Source organism: Caloenas nicobarica, chromosome 16 (genome assembly GCF_036013445.1).
Source record: "Caloenas nicobarica isolate bCalNic1 chromosome 16, bCalNic1.hap1, whole genome shotgun sequence".
NCBI lineage: Eukaryota > Metazoa > Chordata > Aves > Columbiformes > Columbidae > Caloenas > Caloenas nicobarica.
In genome coordinates, this window is record NC_088260.1 from 10,558,266 (window position 1) to 10,581,097 (window position 22,832).

At 45.3% G+C, this 22,832-nt stretch overlaps 1 protein-coding gene and 1 long non-coding RNA gene across 3 annotated transcripts; both read right to left on the reverse strand.

Moving 5' to 3' along the window:
* Positions 1-128: 128 nt before the first annotated feature.
* RNF10 (ring finger protein 10) lies at positions 129-19,361 on the reverse strand. Its single transcript, XM_065646081.1, has 17 exons — positions 18,807-19,361; positions 13,937-14,139; positions 12,765-12,964; positions 11,655-11,745; positions 10,451-10,635; positions 10,235-10,371; positions 8,508-8,668; positions 7,816-7,944; positions 7,404-7,662; positions 7,041-7,174; positions 5,876-5,993; positions 5,444-5,545; positions 4,803-4,937; positions 3,939-4,036; positions 3,650-3,710; positions 3,333-3,491; positions 129-2,422 (listed from the first exon to the last, which is right to left on the reverse strand). The coding sequence occupies exons 1-17, from the start codon at positions 18,967-18,969 to the stop codon at positions 2,346-2,348; spliced, it is 2,412 nt and encodes an 803-aa protein (XP_065502153.1). The 5' UTR covers positions 18,970-19,361; the 3' UTR covers positions 129-2,345.
* A 228-nt stretch (positions 19,362-19,589) lies between these two features.
* On the reverse strand, positions 19,590-22,720 carry LOC135995322 (uncharacterized). Of its 2 annotated transcripts, XR_010607091.1 has the most exons (3): positions 22,490-22,715; positions 20,220-20,742; positions 19,590-19,718 (listed from the first exon to the last, which is right to left on the reverse strand). It is a non-coding gene; the product is annotated as an uncharacterized LOC135995322 (long non-coding RNA). The 2 variants fall into 2 exon arrangements; XR_010607090.1 differs by having other exon boundaries at positions 19,590-20,742; positions 22,490-22,720.
* Between the last annotated feature and the right edge of the window lie 112 nt (positions 22,721-22,832).

Genomic DNA, 22,832 nt, shown 5'->3' on the forward strand with positions numbered 1-22,832 from the left:
CTGTTACCCATAGGGCTGTCTGTTGAGTTGCAAAAGCACCAATTGTGTACGCAGGAGCTGAGATTACAGGGAACGCAAGGCAGAGCTGTAAGGCTCATCTCCAACTGACCCATTATAAAACTCATAGCTACAAGGACTGCTTAGATATTTATTAAGTTTACACCCATCAGTTACAGGAAAGTAGCATTGCTGGTATTCTCTCTGGAATCCATAGGAAAGCGAGACACGACAGCCCCTGCAGAAGGGACAGTCACTCCCCTTGTCCTAGTGCCTGTGAGACGCAGAAGTGAGTTATACCAGCTCCAGCTATTCTGCCTCTCTTCCCAATGCAAAGAAAAGTTGACTATAAATGTGTAGAGATAATAGAACACAACAGATACTGGTTAGACATTAAGTAGTTACTCCTGTTCCATGGCTTAAAATGTCTATTGCAAATAGGAAACAACAGTACTGTGAACAGTTTACTGCATACTTGAATCTTTCTTACCTAGTTGCTTTCTCTACCTTCACCAAGTTTTCCAATGTACATATAAAGCATTGACACCAAGATGTGTTACTACCTGCAGACATCTTATGTTTCTTTGCACTCTCTTGACAAGCTGTACTGTCTTTCCATCAAGTGTAGTTAATTGTGACCAAGCGTGAAGTCAAGCGGTTTTCAAATAATGTTTTGCAAGTGTTTCCTCTACCTTCCTGCAGCCATCGAAGTATTCTTTATATCCCTGCTCTCCCCCTTTGTTCTGGTTTACAGCCGCACGCAGTTTTGTGAAGTACACTCTTTGGTACTAGATTCCCACGTGCACGCACTTAAGCGCCTCAAGGAAGCACTTGTATAATGTGGAGCCTCCTGCTTTGAAATCAAGCAGTGTATTGACATAAACTTCTTAAATAGGGACACAACCAATGAATTTTCCAGCAGTGGTAGAATATCTGATTCCAGGGGTCTCAACCACATGCTGCCTTGCTCAGAGAGCACATCCCTTCTCTAAAGCCCGTGCAAATGCAGGCAAGACAGAGGTGCACGTGGGGCTGCAGAGAACTGAAGGCACCTGGCAGCTGGGTGGTGTAAAACTACACACCAGCTCCCCAGCACAAAAATCTGTTGGGAAGATTTGAATCTGTGCAGCTAAGTGGTCTGCTCCACACTGCTGTGACTGTTACAGCTCAGGAAAGGTGCAGGACTGTAAGTGTGTGTGCGTACGATTTATTGCAACTGTTGGCCTTGACTGGTACATTACACCTACAGTTCATTTTATTCAACAAAATCCACACCACTTAACTCATTAGTTCAAATCAAACCGCAAGCAGTGCAGAATGTGGCCACCCAAAGAGCAGGGAGGGGTCCAAAAGAGACATGTTTACAGCCCGAGGTGCTTCGTGCGGATCAGCTTACATCCCAGAACCAAGCGGATACAGGCTCTTTTCCCAGTACAAGAGACCCCGGTTACCTACAGACTCTAGCTATCAGTTGTTCTTCCAATTCAAGAGCAGCCAGTGCCAAAACACCATTCAGGTAGTTATGAAGAGCCCTAGGGTGGAGTGTTTATTCTAGATGATCAGGTTACAAAGAATGTGTAGCCCATGGTTGGCAAAAAAAAAAAAAAAAAAAAAAAAAAAAAAAAGAAAAAAAAGCAGCCTCACCCACATTAAAACAGAATTGAAGAACTGAGAGAAGCCAGGAGGTTCCTTCTACCCCTAGTGCCAGTACACATTTTGAAACACACAAATTCATCAAGAGTCACTTCAAAACCAAGTACCCAAGTTCTGCTTTACACTCACCTCAGCTTTAAATCTTTCTAAGCCAGGAGAACAGGAAGAATTCTTGCTCTTTAGTAAAAGAACAGATAGAGCAGCTAACACTCTAAAGCCAAGCAGCTCTTTTGCCCATCTCTAGTGCAGCAGAAATGAGTTTCTCAAGAGAGCAATTAGACAGTGTTACCGAGACAGCACGACTGCCAGTCAGATGGACTACTGCAATTAATACTTGTAGGGAAATAAAGGCTCTCTGCCTCTTCACTTGGTGACACTGAAGTGTTCAGGCAGTGCCACACAGCTGTGAAGACTTTCATACTGCTTATTAGGCCAAAAGAACCGACTTGGCACAGACTAGAAGCCTTGGCGGATTTGTCTCTGGGTTGTTTCTTCCAAAACTTTGTTTCAGTATAAACTGATTAAGCAGCTGGAATGAGAAGATCTTACTTCAACATATACTGTCATGGTTTCCTCCTGAACCCCCCTAGAAACACAACTTTAGTCTGTTCAAATTTAAATACTTAAACTATAGCAGCAAAACAAAGCAAAATTAAAAGAAAACCAGGAGAGGAAACTTCTCTTGAATAGCAGAATCACTTTGTGTGAACAACAGAGGTGCTGAACAGTAGCTTCTGCTTCTGTTTCTTTCTTTTCTTGCCTCCCTTTTCCTCTGTGAAGGATTAAAATGATACTGTCATTCTCCTCGTGGAACAGGAATGTCACACAGAAATGATAAATGGTCTTCCCTACCCTCATGACTTCTACAGGACCATGATACTTCCTGTCAACTCACTGAGCATCAGGTAGTATAATCTTTACCAAAAAAATTACTGCAGACCCACTAAGGGAGACTCCATCACACCCAAAACACACTTCCAAACATGCCTGAGTCTACAGTTGCTGTTGACAGCAGATCCTAGGACTGCAAATGTGCAGCAGTTCACCTTTCAGATGGGTATCGCTTTCATCCACATCCAAAACCCACTACAACTGGAGCTGATACTCGATTTCACAGAAACTCCCAGGCCCCCCTGTCCAAGTTTCCATCATTCAGTGCGGTCTCCAAACAGAAGCCAAAGCTAAACCTCACAACTGAGCATTATAAATGAGTTTTATCAGCCAGCACCAGATTTAGAGGTTTAAGTTCATCTCAATTTGTTTCAGAACCCCTCATTTGAAATCCTAGCTAGCAGTTACCTTGACATTTCTGTCAAATTTAAGTGGTAGTTCAGCAGCTCAGGTATTTTTAGTTTAAAAGTGCATAATCTGAATTTCCTTGAGATAAAGCTTAAATTAAGTTCCAGTACAGACACGGCACACATGATTGTCAAAAGCCATTCTTTGTCCTAACAGGACTCTTTGCTAGTTGGAGATCTCAGCTCCCACTAAGAGAGCTGCTTTAAGGTAACAGGAGCCCTAGTCAAGCTGTTCAGAATCACCACCTAATAATTTTCAGAACTGTTCTGTGGCCAATTTTTCATCCCCAAAACTGCTGCTCTCACTTTTCCCAGAGAAAGAGGAGGAAATATCAATGTTTTTTCACTTCAGAAATTTTTCATGCCTTCCCCCCTGCCTTTTACCTGATAAATGATCAGCTGTGGACGGTTTGTCCAGTTTCAGGAGGGCTGCCTCAATAGCTTGGCTGAAGGAATTCTGGAAGCTGGGCACAGGTATGCGGTCAGAACTATCACTTTCTCCATCACTATCTGCTAGCACGGGGAGTGCCAGAGTGTTCTCATCTGAAAGAAAGAAAGGGCCCTGAGAGGCAGAAGGTTGTCTAAAATTTTCACAGTGCAAATGTCCCTGCGCACTCCAGATGCTTCTTGTGAAGTTACAAGATTTCTTACATTTAGATGTATGGGAAAGAACTTGAAGTAGTAACACCACATTTTCTTACCTCTTGTCTTTGGAGCAGGTTTGGGCCATGTTTCTGGTTTTGCCTTTCCAACTCTCAACATCTATCAAAAAAGTTGTAAGACATGATTAAATCTCACATAGTAGAACAATCCTGCGTATCCCTTAAGTGGCAAGAAAATCTAAGAACCCCTTCAACCGCTCAAACCCTACGTTGTCTCCCTAAGATTTATCCCACGTTGTTTTTGTGGGGGAAGCAATTGTGTTCTCAGACTGATCTCCAACTAAGACACTAGTAATTCTGACAAGATTGACTCTGCTACACGGCTTACCTGGGCAAAGGAAGGGAAGGGAGACTCTTCTTCCAAACTCCCACAGAGCAACGGGCTGACCTGGCTGGCAGCAGGTGACAGTGGAGCTGGAATAGACTCTACGGAGAAAGCAGCAGATAATTAAAGCCAGTTGCATTTGGCAAAGGCACTCATTATGTTGCTTAGCAGGATGAAACAGAAATAAAGTTTTATTATCTTATGTAATTAACCATTTCTATCTCATCAGTTCCATCTGTTACTCACACAGCAGGACCTCTCAAATTTCCTCCACCTTTTTTTAAGGGGCATTTAAGTTTCGGGTGGGTTTTTGTTTGGTTGGTTTGGGTGTTCTGTTTGCTTATTTTAGGGTGTTGTGTCTTTTTGGTGTTTTGTTTTTTGAGAAAAAACATCTCAGGATAATTTCTATTTCATACTTTTTATTAACTGCAAGATAAAATGTTTCTTAAAGCATCATTGGACAACAACCTGAGTGCTCATCAACTACATTTTATTTTAGTATAATGTGGTGGGGAAGATGCAGGGGGTAGAAAAAAAGAATGCCAGTAGCATTTTCCTGGCATACACTCCTTCCTTCTTTTTCGGGAGATTTTTTTTTTCTTCTTTCTTTTGCCACAGCTAAGACTTAGAAAGATGGGGTTACTACAGTGCAGACCTCATATTGTCACTAAAGTAGAGGTAGTAAAAAGCAGACAAAGGACCAGAATGTTTCTTTGCCCACGTGATCACACACAAAACGATGACACAGTTATCTAGGAAAGTAGCAGTCTTTGATTGGTATTCAGAAAGTTTAGTGTGATGACCTGAGCAGTAGATCCCAAAAGAATGATCAAGAGCTTGATGTGATGTGTTTTTCCAGATGCTCACCTGTCTGAAACACAGGGCTTCTGCCAAGAGGAGACAGACAGAAGCTCTGATGATCAATTCTGGTAGTTTCTCCAGGGCAAGAGGTAAAAGCAGGGAACTGCTGCAGATTCTCTAAAGCAATATGGACCTCTGGATCTAGAAAGAGGTTTTAAATTAAAGCACTGCACAATGTGGGAGAAGACTGTCAATATGCAAGTTGTTTCAGGAGTCTAGGAGGTGCCAACTCAGTTTTCTTTCCACTCTCTATTTTAGAGACCAGTACAGCCCTGCTACTGGATGGAAGCAGCTCCTAGGCTTTTATTTTTCCTTCTTCATTTTTCACTCTTTATCGTGATTACTATAAAAATAGAAATTAAGAATCCCAAGGGCTATATAGACCATGGGGATAGCCGTGCCCTCAAAAACCCTCTGTGTCACCCAGTATGTGCAACTACACAGGAATTGCGTAACATCATTTAACACCCTCACTAAAACAGCTTATATCTTTCATTCTACAGACATAGTTTCTGATACCTTGTAATCTTGTTCCGAGTGCACACTACAAACTAAAGGCCTTAGAGTTCATCCTGTAGCTCAAGAAATCAGCCCAGTAACTAAAGATGACTAGAGAAGTCCACCACTTATGCTCAATCACAACTTACATTTGCCCTGTTTCTTGTTTTCTTCCATCTCAATTCTGCGTTCACGTCGTCGTTCATCACGAGCTTTCTTCTGCCGTAGACGTTTCCTCTTTTCAAGGTCATCTAGGAGCAATGCACAGCATTGGATATAAAAAAACTCCACGCCAATACTTTGGCAATGTTTTCTCTAGCTTTGAGAGCAATGTATTCAGTTATAACACGCTAGTAACAAAATATGCTTACAAACAACATATGCTCTTCCAGGCAGTCAGGCTTCTTTATTATTTGTGTAATTCTTGTCTATAAAACAGTGAATTGGGGTTGTTCTGTCTAGTTGCTGCAAGAGGAGTAAAGCCACTACGTATATTCTTTTTTCTGCCATTAAGGGATAAGAACTACTTCCCCTTCACCCTCACAGATACATGACAGACCTACTAGAAAGGTAGTACCAACCTGAAAACAACTCTAAAGTCTCCTTAGAAACGATGGGCGGCTTCAGAGCCAGCTCACAAATGCTGAACTCACAGGTGAGAGGCAAGTGACACAGGTAACGATGACGCTGTCTTATATCCTGATTAAAAAAAAAGAGCAGATATATATATTATTGCAACAAGGTCCAGAGGTCTATAGTTATGAATAGCTTATGAAAAAAAAAAAACAGCAGTGACACAATAATTGCTTTATAAACTACAAACACATGAAGGATGCAGTGGGTCAGAACCAAATGCTCCCAAGATCTCCACCAACCACATCGTAAACAGATTTGGAAGCAGTTACTCCAGCTCAGTTACTGATTTTCTTGTTATTCCCCCCTTCTCATTCACACCACTGGAATAAAATTCTACTATACCAGTCCTTTAGTGCATTTATTTTTACACTGGACCAAGTGTGCCTTTTACACTCCGACCCACAGCCACCACTTTACTCAGCTTTTTTCAGTCTAGCTTTGTATCTTTCCTCACAGAGCCAAAAAACTTGAAGACAATTCCCTATTACCTCTGCATCCGTTCTTACTTGAGCATATCCTTTCTTAAAGATGAATTAAGACTCATGTATAGTTGTTACTGCACATACCAATTCTTACAGTTGTCTTTATCTGACATAAAGGAATTCAAGGCCCATCACCTTTTCCAGAATCTCAGTGCCTTCTCACTTTATCTCAAACACCGAAGCTTCTTTCCATCCCCTTTATTTTCATAGCATCCTACCTCTACCCTTGATGCTCAGAAACAACTGTTTGGTCAGGACAGAGGTGGAATGCTTATTTAGGTTAAGATGATAATCTGTCCAGTTCAAGATACTGTCTTGGGTGAGAAAATAATTTACTATTTTTTAAAGACAGCTTTAAAAACAAACCAACCTTAAGTTTGCAATTCTCTTACTCGTAGAACTTCCTATCTTCTCAGAAAAAAGAAAAAAGCATGCTAGACTGGAGCCTACTTATCAAAACTAACTTAAGGTACTGCATCTTAATCAGATGCTCTTCGCAGATTAACATGCCTACCCATTCATAGTTATTATTTCTTATTACTGAGAAGAAACAAGTCTCGCCTGTCAGCCATAATGATCAATCTGCTAAAACAAGAGCCTCTAATTAATAAGGAGATAAAATAACTACCTCTGTCATTGAGTAGCCAGTTATCTCCACTACAGCTGCAGTTATCTTCTCTGGACTCTTCTCCAAGCTGCCGTATTCACGAACAAGACATCGAACATTCACGGGGTGCAGATACATACACTGTCCATCCTCCGCTGTAAGATAAGATACCATCACTTGTTCTTTGCCCATTAATTTTCAAGACCCTTCTCCCCACCTCAGTACATTCTCCAGTAATAAAATTAGAGCTCCTTTTTGAGTTTCTGTGGGAGTTTTATTTCACAGGGTTTAGCTGCATCTAATGAAGTGACCAACATCTTCCTCAAGAAGGATCCCAAAGGAGGTATCTCTGCCCCCATGATTCCACAATTTCATTGTACTGACCTTGATAGAAATAGTAAAAAGGAGAGCTGTTAAGATGTCCACTGCTACTTGTATCTTTAGATTCTTGGTAGCTTGTTTCAGCTGGATTTGGTTCTTCTGTAGTGTTCAGATCAGGTTCTGCTATGGTGTCCACCTCAGGTACCTCTTCTTCATCCAGCACTGCCGCCTCTGCTTCCACAGGAGGCGAAAAGGAACTTGCCAGATCTGAGCAAGGCTCCACAAGCTCCTCATCAAACGCAGAGAGATATTCCACACCACACTATCACAGCGGAGAGCATACAGTTAGTACCACATCACCTCCAAAAGATTATCATCTCTGCAAAAATCTTTGGCACCAGCACATCATACACTGCAGTGTGAAGTGGCAGAATTAAGGACTAACGAGATCTGCCAACGCAGAGCTGTCACCCACCTTTTTCTCTTGGGAAACTGCAGGCTCCACAGCCTTGGAGCTTTCTAGGGCCAGTTCTTCCACAGCTGCGCTGATTCCAGCAATGCCATGGTTTTTATCCTGGTCAGCAGAGAGTGCTGTTTCTCGCTCCTACAGGTCATTCAAAGAGAACAAGTTCCAATTTCCTATTTAAGCCAGGAGACTATCATGGTTATTTTTAGCCTTGCCCTTATACTTCAGGTTTTCATAGGTCTATAATTCATCTGTGACAAAGGGTGATCCTTGAAGAGAGGTCCTCTCCTTATTAGTGGAAAGTACACCCATTGTAGCATGCCTAAAGGCTTTGAAAAGTAATAATCTACAAGTTTGCTCATGTTTGTCTGATAGAAGTTATCCCAGAAATTGTTGGATCTGAAAGGGGAATACATCTTCCTTTGAAAGCAGAACTCCTTTACATTTACGGAAGGAATACCATTCAGTAAAAAGCATTCTGTTCTATCTTGAATGTCATACCAAATACCTGGGGTCCAAAGGCTACAGTCTCCTCCAAGATTCAAAATGCTATTCTAGCAGCAAACATCAGCACCTTGCTAGTATGGACATCATGGAGAGCAGAATAATCACACACAACCACTTATGAGGCAGAACACGGATGCTTAGCACTCAGCACGCTGTTAAAAGTAGTTAATAAAAGCCTCCAAGAAGGTTCTCACCTTCAGTTCTTCGATAGCTGCCTCAATAAAGCAAGCCTCCGGGGTGTGTTTTTCTTCCTCGTACTGTTTTAGTAACGCTGCTTTCTCCTCCAGAATCACCAGCTGCAAGACCTGCTCCCTGGATGCCAGAAGCAGCTTTGAATAGTGACTATGCTGGTCATCTGAACAGAGGAAGCACCAAATCATTAATATCCACATGTAGAGGCACCAGTTTGAACTGTTGTTTCTTCTGAAGTTTTGTTCCTGCTCAATTTAGTGAGTTCATCTACTCCAGGGTGGACAATACTTTGCAAGGGTTTGATACAGACTCTGCGTATTACCATTATATCACTGATGCCACAAGCTGGTGCCACATACCCCTCTGCTACACACATCTCCCCCACACAGCAGTTTATCTGCCACTTTCAACCTGCCACTTCACCACTCAGCTGCTAAACATTCAAAAAAAAAAAGAAAAAATCAAGTCCAAACTTCTTTGCTGTGGAAGCATCGCCTTGGAGAAGCCTGGGGTGGTCAAAACTTCCTGACCCAAGGTAGGCTGCAGCTGGTTCCTTTTCTCTATATACTCAAAATACTGCAACTGTAAAGTGCTGCAAAAGTGACCTCTGTTTGGTCTCAAATTAGTTCATAAACCCATTTGTATTCAAAATCCGTACAAAACATTATTACGAATTTTTTTTACAAGAAGCACAGCAGAAATAGTACACTAAAGAACAGCAAGTTTAGCAAAAGGTAGTCACCTTCGTTACTGCAGAGCTTATCTTAACTATAAACTTCACAGCAACCACAGCATCACATGCCAGTACGGTCCACACACCCACTGCTCCCCAAGGGTCCAACCTTGTCTACAGAACACCAAGTGAACACTGAATTTCCTGGGTTTAGAATGATCTCAAACCCCACATTTGTTGTTTGTTTTATGAAAGGGATTTAAAGCCCTTTACTTACAAATACTGAGGAACATGTATGCACAGACCCTGCACGCTGGATACCCATCATGCGTTAAGAGACTTGACTTTTTTTACAGAAAGCTGAAATGCAGGCAGCCTTTCGCAAATGTGACTGTAAAATGAAGTGAGCCAAGACAGCCCACAAAACAGCAAAGTAAAATTATTTCTTTAGTCACAAAATTTCGGGATACTAACAGATAAGATGATGATGTGTTAAATCACATTACTCGACTGGAGAAAACTGAAGAAGAAGTCAGGCAACAGATGTTTGGAATAGGTTTGCAATAATTTTGATTATTTTCCCCTACCATTCACAGATTTTAGTTGATAAGGTGATGAAAACCCTGTTCAAGATTATATCCTTGAAATAGCTTAGACACAGATACAGTTACTTTTGCTAAGCTGTGTAATGTGGAGCCAGGAGGAAAAAAAAAAAAAAGTTAAGGACACTGAAGAGTCAACAAAAGCAGCAAGAGTCACACCAACAACTGTACGATACAAAATACACGTCTGACTAACGAGCGAGAAGGCAGGAGTCCGCAGTGCAGTAACCTGAAGGGAAACAGCACACAAGCTAAAGCCTTACAAAAACAAAGTGTGGGTAGAAAGCTTATTATTAACACACGCTCACTAAGTTTTTCAGTGCTAAACGCCATGTTTGGTAGCCTGGTCTATTTTAAGGTGACAGCACAGCATTGCTATGGTAAACCCTCTCTACACAACTCCTACTTGTAGTTAGGAGCAGGATGCCAACCACCAGCACTCAGACACACTAACCTCTGACATAAACAGGCTGCACCACGTTCATCCACTGAGATTTGGGCAGTGCTATCAGAACACCTTTCTCTCTTCTCATAAGTTGCATCGTAATGACATCACCGATTGCATATTGACGTGTTTCCATAGCGACAACACTGCAACGTAAGGAGGAAGTTAGCAGGGTAAAAATACCATTTCAAAAAGATACATCATTTAATAAATATCAAGTCTCACCTCTTGAGGTCCTTCTTGTGAACAGAGCCATAACAAATAGGGCACTTACTCCAGGTCTTTTCACTCAAGGAGAGATAGTGCAGGATGCACGCCCAACAAAAGATGTGCCCACAGCGGGTGATCTTTGCTGCGGTAGGTGGGTACAGACATATTGGGCAAGAGGGCACCTCATGGCTACAAATTCGCTGAAACGGCACATGAGAAGAACGGTGCAAGTTTTAGAGTCAGAAATCAGTTCCTGTGCCACAGAATAAGCCACCTGTAAGATCTACTCTAACTTACTAATCTTCCAGCTCTTTAAGCTCCGCTTATTTACCAAGAGATTGAGTACACTGTGAACTCAGTAACACCTTCAGACTGCACATGGAATAACCTTCAAAGCCACCCATTTAGTATTTCTACTCTAATGGCATTTTAAAAGTGACTCCTCTCACATTTCCCCTCATGTATTCATCATCTTTAGGAGTTAGCAGCATCTTCATCATCCAAATTCAGACACTGAGAAGACCGCAAATGAACTGTGTCTTCTCATAAAAACAGACATATGCAGGCCTGAGACTGAACTTACCTATTTCCCTGAACATGCTAGTTTAGTCAAACGCTTTGTTAGCATCTGTATGTTGCAGAGACATAAATGCCAAGCAAGCCCCTGAGTTTTTCAGCTCTCTCATAGCGTCAGGTAACAGTAAACCTACCTCCTCTCCAGCTACACCATACAGCAAGACTAGTCTTGGCAGATAAGAAGTTTCAGCTTGAGTCAACTGAAAGTTCTGACCACAGTTCTCAACAGATTTTCCATTTTGTTGCTAGGCAAGATGGGCCACCTATGCACAGAATAATTATTCAAAATTCTACACTCTAGTCCTCTTCCATGGACTCATGCCCAAGTTTTCTGTTAATATCTCGATCACAAGGACTCTGTCTACAGAATGTCAGATACTATTTTTGATGAGCTCCCATCTGCGAAAGCAAGAAGCTGCTAATTTTCCTAATAGATTTTAGCACTTCTCTTTTCCTGTCATGAAAGTATTTCATAATATATTCCATGACAGATCTTTCCCAGTATTGTGGGAGTGACAGAAGAGGCCTCAACTCAAAACCAGCTGAGTTTTACGTAACATCAAAGAGATAAAGAGGCAGTTAAAGACAGGTTGAGCTTCTTAATTAGAGAAGAAAAAAAAAAATCTAGCCCATCACAACTGACCACTTGCTCCACAAAGTCCCAGTTGACCAAGGTATCTGGATCAGCAAAGTGGACTGTGTAGTCCTGTTCTTCAGAGACAACAAACTGGCAGCTGGGGAAAGGCAAAGAGACAGATGATCCACTCAGTTGCTTCTAAAAATTCGAGAACTATTCTATAGGATTATTCTTCTTTGTCCAGCAGAAAACGGCTGGATGCAGTCACAGTAACTTCTACCAACAAAACCCAAAAGAGTTCCATTCACAACCAGATTTCCAGAATACAGGGGTGTCTAATTTCAGACAGATGCAACATCACATGCTAGCTACAGAATGAGCCAGGCAGAGTGGTTTTCCAGAAACATGTAAGAAACAGCCAGCTCCATCAGGGATCTATTAAAAAACAGGCAACCCACAAGCGGGAAAAATATGCTCACAAAAACTAGAACTCCTGGAGTTTCTGCAAAAAAACTTCACTACAATAAGCCACAAATCAGAACCATCAATGCTGAAAATAGCTTTTCTCATCTTTGACATGGTCAGATACAGGAAGTCCTGAACACACTTCAAATTCCAGTGAAAGTGGCCATTATTTCCAGTCACAAGCAATTTTGCTGCTGGATGGCTATACTGATCATTTATTTGGGTTACACTACATACCTAGGGGCCTCTGAAATAATCAGCAGTTTAATAACTAAGACCCATATGAGTAATTACTTCTGAGACTTATAAATTCAGATTAGCTTTGATCCAGCAACTGCTACCCCAACCATCTCAACATACTAATCTTTGGGAAAAAAAAAAACAAACTATTATCTTCTGCAAGGGAACTACATAGGTCTTCCCAAATGGAGTGTCATATTCCACAAGCAATATTAGAAAATTAGAGCAGAACACTAACTGGTTTGTATCTAAAGGACTCACACCATCAGATACCTTGTAAATAGGTAAAGACAATTTCATGTTTTTATCCCTTTCAAGTATAGCCATTACCAATAAAAACACTGTGGAGAGGTAACTCCACCCTAAAAAAGTGAATGAGTAGTCAAGGTCTAACACAATTCCCTGGCTGATCAGCCCTTACAGCTCAGAGTCTCTGCACAAGTCTCAGAGCCCTGCTAGGTTTCCACTCACTTGGCCTGGAGGAAGAGCTCCTTGTTGAAAGGCTTATGTCCCCACTTGTTCCTTTTCCCCCAGTTGCCATGTCCATTCCCATCAAAATGGCCTGCTTGGCCACGGGGTTCAAAAGTGAAGTTCAGTAAGTGGTTCAGATTAATCTTCTTGGGACCAGAGAACTGGGCAGGGCTGAACTCTGCCCGCTGAGCCTCTGCTACCTAAGAGACAACAGCATTTGTTAGAATTTGCTAGAATTTACTGCAAAAGCATCAATACAAGTTGATACCCAGGCCCCAGCAGCAATTACGTACAGAATAGGCAGCATCCACTCACTCACCTTCTCCCATTCCAGTTCTGTAAATCAAGCAGTGCAGCATTAGAAGTGCATGAGAACCTGGAAGTTAGAACTGAGTGGTCTTACCCACACTGATGAAAAGGAGGAGAGCAAAAAAGATCCCACATAAGACAAGTAAAAGCTGGCAAAACCTAGTAGTCAAGGTTAACAACAGAAGAAAGTTGTTTGAATCCTAACATTCTTTTAGATGGCAAATAATAGCAGTCTCATCACTATTTGCACAGGTTGTACTTCTTTTGGTCAAACAATGAAGCAAAGAATGAGAACTCAGAGACAGGAGGTGAGTTTTAACAGAGTCAGCAGTTCAGCTGAGCAGTGTTGCTCATCCACCAAAATGAAAAAAAAAAAAAGTTCTCTGTGTCAATGAAAACCCACCAATAATCTACAGTATTTAAACCCACATCAGCCTAAAAGCCTCAGTCAGGTTTTACTCTGTTTTGATGTCACCAAGGTTAATAAAATTCCTTTCCCAATACTGTTATCCCATGTAAATTTGTACACTGAAGCAGTTAGACACAATCACCTCAAACTTAAAAGCTAGAATCACTGGATATTTTCATGAAGGACCTCTGTTTTGTGACATATATACATGCCCCGTCTAGGTACCAACTCCTCAGAGAGTATTTTTTATTTCAAGTCTCTCAGAGCAGAGAGAACAACTGATGTTGCAAAGTTGTTCCGCTCACACTCTGGCACCTCAAAGGTGTCAGCACCTTTTATTGCTCCTTCCCTTCCCAGCCCAGGAGCTGAACACAGCAGACCTATCTAGGCAGGTCAGAGTGATCCTCTCATCCCAAGCAAGAAGGCCTCAGAGCCACAGCATTACAATTCTCACCTCATCTCGTCTTCCACCATTACAAGAGCTAAAAAGTTTGCCACTTCCACCACCACCTCCCCTTTGAGGGGGCATCTTGTTAAAAGCTTTGCTTTTCTGTGAACTGGAGCGACGGGACTGACTAGAAAAGTTCTCATTTTTTGAATATGAAGTTTCTCTTTTACGGTTATAACGCTGTTTGGATCCACTCGCATTCTTTCCATCTGAAAGAAAAAAAAAGGAAAAAAAACAAGAATCAGACCAGCAGGCTCGTAGTTGTCGACACACACTGCACCTCAGTCAGCTTGGCCTCTGAGACAGCACCGTGCTCACCGCTACCCTGGGCCCTGGCGAAAAGGCTGGTGTTTATCAGGATATCAAATCCCCCCAGCAACCCAAACCGCTTCATTCCTATCACTGCCCAAAGAACTGGTCAAAGAGTACAAAAGAAGGATGTATTTGCTGCACTTTATCTTTTATTAGAATGGCTGAATTTTTCTTTATCCACACTTGGAATTGCCATCACCAGACATTAGTGTGTTGCCTGGTACCTAAAGTGATAAACACCAACACTACATCTTCAAGCCCCTTTACAAAAACTGACAACCACCAGTTCATTTTTCATTCTATTTTCTGAAAACACACAATTTATCATATATTGTTGCCTCATATAAATATATTGCTGCCTGCATTTGCCTCAAGGTTTCCCACTTTGCAAGACCCTGTTTTCACGCTGTTCTGCCCCCTACACTTAAAAGACTCCAACAAACTTTATCCAGTTTTAAAAATACCCTTTTCTTTCACAAGGCAAACAAATGCTAATCGATCTTGAAGCAGGGCACATACCTAACATCTATTATCTAAGTACTAAGTCCACCAGCCTACATGACATGGACTATTTGCCTGAACACAGGCTGAGCACGTCACTGACCCTGACACAAGGCACAGCGGTGAAGCACAAAGCAAAATACTGCAGGAATAAAGCTCTACAAGAGCCAAAAAAAAAAAAAAATCAGTCAGGCTCTTGAGGGGTTTCCTGTGTCTAAACAGGTGCTTCACGAGACTGCTAGAGCAGAAATTTAATACTATTAAGATATTTCTAGTAGTCTTAATGTAAGATCAGAGTTGCCTCAAGGACACAGCAGACTGCTGACCTGCCCCTCAACTGAGCACTTCCACCAGCTGCCCTAAGCTTTATGTGTAGAAGGGTTATGTTGAAAAGCTTGGAAGCAAAACTCTGCAGACCCAGCAAGATGTCTGTCCACACCAACCAGCCCCACAGTCACTCGGGACACTCAGTGTTACACAAACCGTAATGCCTCCGACAATATCTAGATCCATTTTACAAAAGCCCATTAGTTCCCACTTTGGAGTCCTCCCCATCCCTTAATGTAAATCTTGCAGGGTAGGCAAACACACCACTGTGATTCCGGATCGTGTTGCTCATAGTTTTCATCACCAGCACCTCCAGTTTCCCCCTTGCCCGGCACCACTGGCGATCTACCCAAGCATTTAAAACAGCTGGAATTGGATTATTCACACGAAGTCTCACTTTTTTGTTATTTTTAGTTTTCTCTCCCACTTGCACCCCCAAAAAGGTGGGGCAGCAGACTACAAAGTGTGCGTGTTATTGTATATTACTGAGGATCTGACTTCTTAAGAATTAGTTAAGTAATAGAAGTGGTTTGACTGGGTTTTGGGGTGATCTGCTGTTTCTTGCACATGGCGGACTTCAGTCTTCACCTTAAACTACAGCTATAGCAGTAAATGGTCACTATCATTACTTTCACATGATGTGACAGAGCCATTTTGCAAACTTTGTCACCAGAACTGGTCACTTACTCTGTTAGTCAAAAGGCTGATCCTATAATTCAGAATTAAACCAACTCCATTGGAACCACAGATGTGTGACTCAAACACACGCTTGCACAGCTTGCAGGGCTATAACGCACATCAGGCTAAAAAGATACGGGCTGAGTATTATCGGGGAAAAAACATACCAGAAGCAGCCAAGTAGAGGGTGTGACCAGGTCTGGCTGAATGATTATCTAGACAGACTTTTTTTTGGTTTTTTTAGAGTGTTTGTAGGGAAGAGGCTATAATCAACAGTACTGAGTCTCTGGCCAAAAATTAAGTAATTTTGAAGAGGTTTGGACAACCACTTGGGTTGTTCAGGAGCAGAGCCTGTTGCTTTAGAGCTCAAACACCCTCTTAAATCTGCAATTTCAGTGAACGCACTGGAGAGGCACATACCTATTGTTTCTATAGCAACTTCACAGTTTCCCTGCAATCAACTGGGGAAAACAAACAACTCAAGAGAAGTGCAGTCTAAACTGGGTCTTTACAAGGCCCAAGAACAAGGAACAGCTTGTACCTGCAGCTGATAGAAGAATTTCCTACCACTTACCATTTCAATCAAGTTAGTCACCATCAAATTTGTCAGTCAGCTGGGTTACACACATTCCTGTCATACCAACTCCTAGAGCCTTTGGGAGTCACTACAATGATTCGTCTACTTTATAGGAAAGTCCCTTAGACTTGTTAGATCCCGGTTTTAAGTAGCATAGGTTTGGATTTTGGAGTTTCTTTTTTCCTTCTTTTTTTGGCAAATTAGGAATGAGCAACAGCAATAGTGCTGGTGAGGTACTTATACTTCACTCAGGTCCTCAGTCCTTTTGCCATTCTCACAAGATCTAACCTGTAATAAATATATCTACCCATCCACACTCCAAGAGAACACAGACTTATAAAAAATACCGTCTATGTAGTTTTATAAAACCAGCAACAAAGCTGTTCTTGCCTTTTGGAGCAAGGCCTGACATCTGTGGTTTCTCCTGCTGGATGCCACATTCTGTTAGAGGACCCCTGTCTCCAAAGATCCAGAGAGAGAAGACCAAATTCACAGGACTAAAAGCAGCTCTAGGTGACCACTTCAGTGCTGCAGCTGCAGTACTGGTTTGCTACTGGGGTGAAGACTCCAGTTTCTTTCCATCTTCGTTTGCTTTCTTTTCAGCTTCAGCTGAGCCGTGTTGAAGCCAATCACATTGCAAAAGGGATTTCGGTGGTGGATCACACTTAAGACACAGGGTGGTTTCATAAACACACACTGAAGCTGCTCCCGCTGCTACAGCAAACATCCCAGTGACCAAGAGGTGACTGGGCAGTCACACACCCCAGCTAAGCATGGTCACACCTTAATAATAAGGCCCAGGAACGTTTGCGAAAACTAATGTTGTCCATCAGGTCTCAAGGACTACAGAGATACCCAAAAAGCCGATTTTCCCTTAGCTACTTTAGTCTATCCTAAGGGGATGTGACTCCTGCTGGTACACTAATATAATCCAAAACTTTTCTGATGGAAGCGTCCTAGTTTTAGTTTCTAAAGCCAAGTTTGCAAGATAGCTGGAATCCAACTTCCACAAGCACAAGAGTTTCCTCTTGAGCCCTTTTCAAGCTGTGCTGCAAGAGAAACATGGAGAAACTTGCCCTTCACACTGCCTCTCACAATACATGCAGACGAGTTTATATACTTTGTTATTCCACCAGAAGCCAAAGATCTGGTTCTAAAACTCTTACAGCACACCTAGCATGTGATACCCCCTGCTTCCATTGGCCCATCCCTTAGAGGGGAAAAAAAATAAGAGACTGAACAATAACAACAGTAGCTACGGCTAGTAAGACTCTCATATCAAACCTGTTGCTGATGCAAAAAACTTTGCAAATCAGGTAGGAGTTCTTCCAGAAATTACTGGCTAAGAAGTTCTTTCTAAAAAGACTTTCATGTGTTTGAAGTTAACGCTTCACTATAATCACACAGTTACACCACAACCTGGGGAGCTGTGACCTCCCATGTCACTCACTTCAGCCTGCCCCCTGGAAGATCAGTTAATACAGGTGAAAAGCTGCTAATATGTGGTTACCCAGGATCCGACTGCATTTAGAAGGTCCAAAAACGAGTCAAAGCTTTCAAGATACTCATTTTGTTAACCCTCGGGAACACTTTGCTGCTCCCTCTGAGACCTGAAGTAATACAGCTGAAACAAACCACGCAGGAGGAAGGAAATGAGTACAGCAATGGTATTGTAGCAACCTGTTGACACTCTCACATGTACTTCCAGGACTAAAAACACTAATTTTAATTACTACCGCCCCATTTATAGGTTTTAGAGAAGAAAAAAAACCCCGCAAGGTTGGCAGGTACACTCTGCTCCCAAACAGCTGCAGAGAACTGGAGGTGGCTCAGGTCTTACCTTGATAAGACAGATGACAGGAGCCATAATGGCTGTGTCAGCAAAACCAGCTGTTTGCGATGACAGACGTCACGCTTTGGGTTAAATGTCAGAGGAGGAAACAATACATAACTAACTCTAAACTCCTCCAAAGTAGTTTACTTAAACACAGCCTGTGTGTATCAATACAAGAACTCCTTAAGCAAGATATAAAAGCACACAAAGCTTAAGTACGGAGTTAAGGTTCCTCTTAATAAGCACTGGCAAACATATATTCTTACTACAAAACCAAAGTTTTGGCTCTCAAGCTGATTACTCCAATGCTAATAGAGCACTAATCCTTAGAGGAAGAGGAAAGCAGGAACCACAGCTCAGCGAACAGTGACCGAAGCCGGAAGAGGAAGGAAAAAGCAAACAAAAACAAGTAGTGACCTGAAACGAAGCCTGCTAAAATCCAGACAAACAACCCCACATGGAGCTCAGCTTCACCACAAAGCCACCCCAGCACAAGCCCAGCGGCCCCGCGGCCTCACGCTGCTCACGGTTACCCCGTTCTTCCCGCCCGGGCTCCCCCGCTCCCGGCCCACCGCCGAGAGCCAGAAGCCGCCGAGGCGCCGTCGCTAACGGCCTGACAGCCCCGGCCAGACACCCCCGGCTCTTACCGCCTTTGGGCTTAGACTCCCCCGCGGCGGGCCCGGCCGAGGCGGATCGCGGCTGCTGCCCTTTGCTGCCGGCCGAGGAGCCGGGCGTACCGGGGCCGCAGGGGCTGCTCTTGTCCATGGCGGGGGCTGAGGCGGGGGTCGCGCCGGGCGGGCTCTGCAGCATCAACGGGCGCCCCGGCGGGCGAGCGGCGGCCCTGAGCGGGGGGGGACGACGGGCGCTGGCGGAGCCGGCGGGGGCCCAGGCTCATGGCCCGCGGGGGCGACCGGCGGGGGCGGCGCAGCGCGGACTCGGCCTCCTTCATGGCGACATCTTCTCGCTGCTCCGCTCGAACCGGGGAAGGCCGCGGGAGGCCGGGCCGGGCCTGCGGGGCTCCGGGCTGAACGAAGGAGGGAGCTGCTCACGGAGCCCCGCGGGGCCCGGCGCTGCCTGTCGCCCGAGTGGTCGGAACCACCCAGGCACCCACCGGCTCCTCGGCGCCGCCCCGGCCCCGGCTCGGCCGCCGCTGCCCCGTAATGGCGACGAGTCGCCCACAGCAGTGGCGGGGACCCGGATGGAGCCGGTCCCGGGCGAGGCCGCGGGGCACGCCGGGACTCGTAGTCCCCGCCCGCCGCGGGGCACGCCGGGAGCTGTAGTCCCGGAGGCGCCCGGTCACCGCCCGGTCACCGCCCCGGCCTCCCGCAGCCGGGCAGCAAGGGCTCTAACGCCTAATTTAAGTGATACTTTAAACTCCTTCAAAGCAAAAGGGAAAACAAACCACCACCAACAAAAACAAACCACGGGCAGAGATTCTAAAGGTATTTTAATCAACCCTTAAAATAACATTCAAAAATCTTAGTGTATCTGCTGATCCCTTTCACATTGTTTTAGGGATGAGAGCTTCAAGTTCACTGGCGAATCAGTTCCCAGGTTTCCTACAAGAAAAGTAGGGGTGGGATGCAAAAGGGCAGAGCAAATAAATAGTATTTTAGGAGAAGCCTCATAAAAGGCCTTCTTTTAACTCCTGTTCACTCCCTATTTAGGTCTATTACTCTTAGAATTACTGACCAAATTATGAGGATGGTTTGAGAAAAGAAGCTTTCTACCAAAGTTAGTCACCCACATTTACAGGGAACTAAGAAATAGCATGAGCAATACTAGAAAAAGAGGGTAGATAGCCATAGAACTTTTAAAGGCAGAACACAACACTTTTACTAACAAAGAAGCTGGCTGTGGAAAGAACTTAAGGATTTTTTTTCTGCTGTTTTTCCCCTAACTAAAATAAAAACATCGACCATGCCAGCAAAATCCCTGCCACTGCCCTTGAAGGCCAAGGTCTGCTCCCTCAAGAAGGCTGAAGGCACCAGGCTTCGGCTGTTAGCACACAACTGACTAATGAGATCAGTATCTGCAAAACAGTCCATGGCTCTACGCACCCTTGAGGACACGAAAGTAACAGGACCCAGGCAGATGATGACAAAGTGGTCTAGTGAATCACTAAATTCCTTCCCACAGCGCACTGCCAGGTAGAATTATATTTTCTGTCAAACTGCTGCAGAAGAGATCGTCAGAACTCAGCATTACTATTCAAGTGCTATCTTTGGAGAGTGGAGAAAAGGACTTAAATCAAAGGACTTGTGAAAGGGGAAGAACCAGAAAAATGCATGTAAGGGATACATAAAAAGATACATAAGGACGCCAGTCTGCAGAGAAAGTCTGACTGGATCATCTAGTGTGCACAGAAGCTTCTACAGAACTAACATTTTTGCTTGATTTTTGAAATCTATATACCATTCAATAGCAAGACATTACAAACACTTAACCACTTTATATGAGCTGTAATGCCATGCTCAATGCTGCATTGCTCCAGAGACTGAATGGCACACTCCGCAGAGTCTTGCTACATGTCTTCTGACACGCCTGTGTCCTTTATCACAGCCTCTGATCACCCATGGTTACCTGTAATAAACAAAGAAAAGCATTCAAAGCTGCTGGAGTATGCACTCGCCAGGATAACCTGCCAAGCAGCCACACAGGTACCACCATCCACAGCCAGTTCCAGGGCCCGCACCAGCCCCTCCAGCCGAGGGGAGCGAACGGAGCACAGCGGCGGTTCAACACCCCCAGCCCCGCCCCCAGCGCACCGCCCGCCCGCCATTGGTCACCGCCACCACCCCCCCGAGCGCTCATTGGCCAGGACCCGGCCCGCTTGGGGGTGCGTTCCCTCTCGGACCAGCATGCTTCGCGCCTGCGCCCGTTCCCATAGCGACGGAGACGCGCGGTGCCGGAGCGGCCGCTCCGCTGCGGGGCCGCGCTCGCAGCGCCCTCTCCTGGCGCCCCCCCCCCTGCAACGGCTGCCCACGGTAAGCGGGGACACCGCGGGAGACCGGCTACAGCCTGAACACTTCACAAAACTATAGTAATACTGAGGACGCCGCAAGGAAATAGGAAGGAGACATGGCTAAAAGGCACCCCGGTGCTCTCTGGTAGCTGGATTTACCGGCAAACACGAGCCCAGCTGAGCGCTTCCCATACCTCCAACCGGACAAAAGCTTTGGGTGCACCCAGGGAAACAACACCTGAGATTCTCCTCAACAAGGAAGCTGCGATCAGCAGGAACCTTCTAAAAACACATGCAGGGCATTAAACTTATCTTCAAGGCTCCACACATCTACCTGCACAGTCCTAAACCGCACCAGGTCACTGGGACTCAGCCACCGGGCAACCGGGCTGCTCCCCAGCCAGGCCAAGGGCCAGCTGTGACTCCTGCTTGTCCCTGACACTGCAGGGCTCCTCTGTGCAGCTCTGGGTTACTGACATAATCATGCATTTAGCTCAGCATTCAGGTATTCTGGATTTGAGAGTTCTTTGGAAGGTGGGTGTTCACAGGGAAATGAGGAGCATGAGCAATGTTAAGGAAAAAGAAAAATCTTGTGTCCACAGAACTTGTTTTTCCAAAAAGTGTAGCAACACCGACCCTGTTCAACTTCTGCTGTGGACAGCGTTCAACAGAAGGATATTACAATCCAACATCTACCCTATTCATAAGGACTGCAATATTTCTTTCAACATTATATTTCTCTACGGCCAAAACAGCATACTCCACAGGACCTTGCTGCATGTCTTCTGACATTTTTATATCCTTTATCGCAGCTGTCTGATCACCTATCAATGTTGGTATCCAACAGCAGGAACCGCCTGCCCAGCAGTCACACAGGTACCATCACTCACAGCCGGTTCCATGGCCCGCGCTGTCCCCACAGCCGGGGCTGTGCAGCACTTCTACCGGCTGTGGCAGAGGCTCAGGGACAGCCCGTGCTCACAGCCAGAGGAACGGGGGTTTCAAACCCGCTCCCGTTCAGCACCTGCTCTCCAGGCGCTCTCGCCTCCAGCCGTACAAGCTCCGCCGCAGCGGTTTCACACCCCGCCCTCCTGGCCCCTCTCCAGCTTGGAGACGCAGGCCGGGAGCCCCGGGACAGAGCGCAGCGCTTCCAGAGCTTCCCGGCTGCCCTTCCATATTAGGGGCGGCGGCCGCTGCCCGGCCTCGGCCTGCCCGCTCCCCAGCCCCTCACCGCCTGGCGGGCGCTGCGGGACCGGCCGTGCGCTCCCCCTCGGCGCCTTTTAACCGCCCCGCGGCGGCCTCGGAACGCCGCCAGCGCCCCCGCCCCGCCGCAGCACGACCACCGGCCGCTCCTCCCGCTCTTACCGCCTTCGGGCTCACGCTCCCCCACGGTGGGCCCGGCCGAGGCGGGTCTCGGCTGCTCCCTTCGGCTGCCGGGCGCACCGGAGCCGCAGGGGCAGCTCTTGTCCACGGCGGAGGTCACACGGGCCGAGCGCTGCGACACCAACGACGCCGCTGGCAGCCGAACGCTGCCCCGTCATGGCGACGAGTCGCCCACAGCAGTGGCGGGGACCCGGATGGAGCGGTTCTCGGGCGGACCCCGGGACTCGTAGTCCCCGCCCGCCGCGGAGCACGCCGGGAGCTGTAGTCCCGGGGGGCGCGGGCACCCGCACCGTCCTCGGGCGCCGCCCCGAGCGCCTGCTCCACG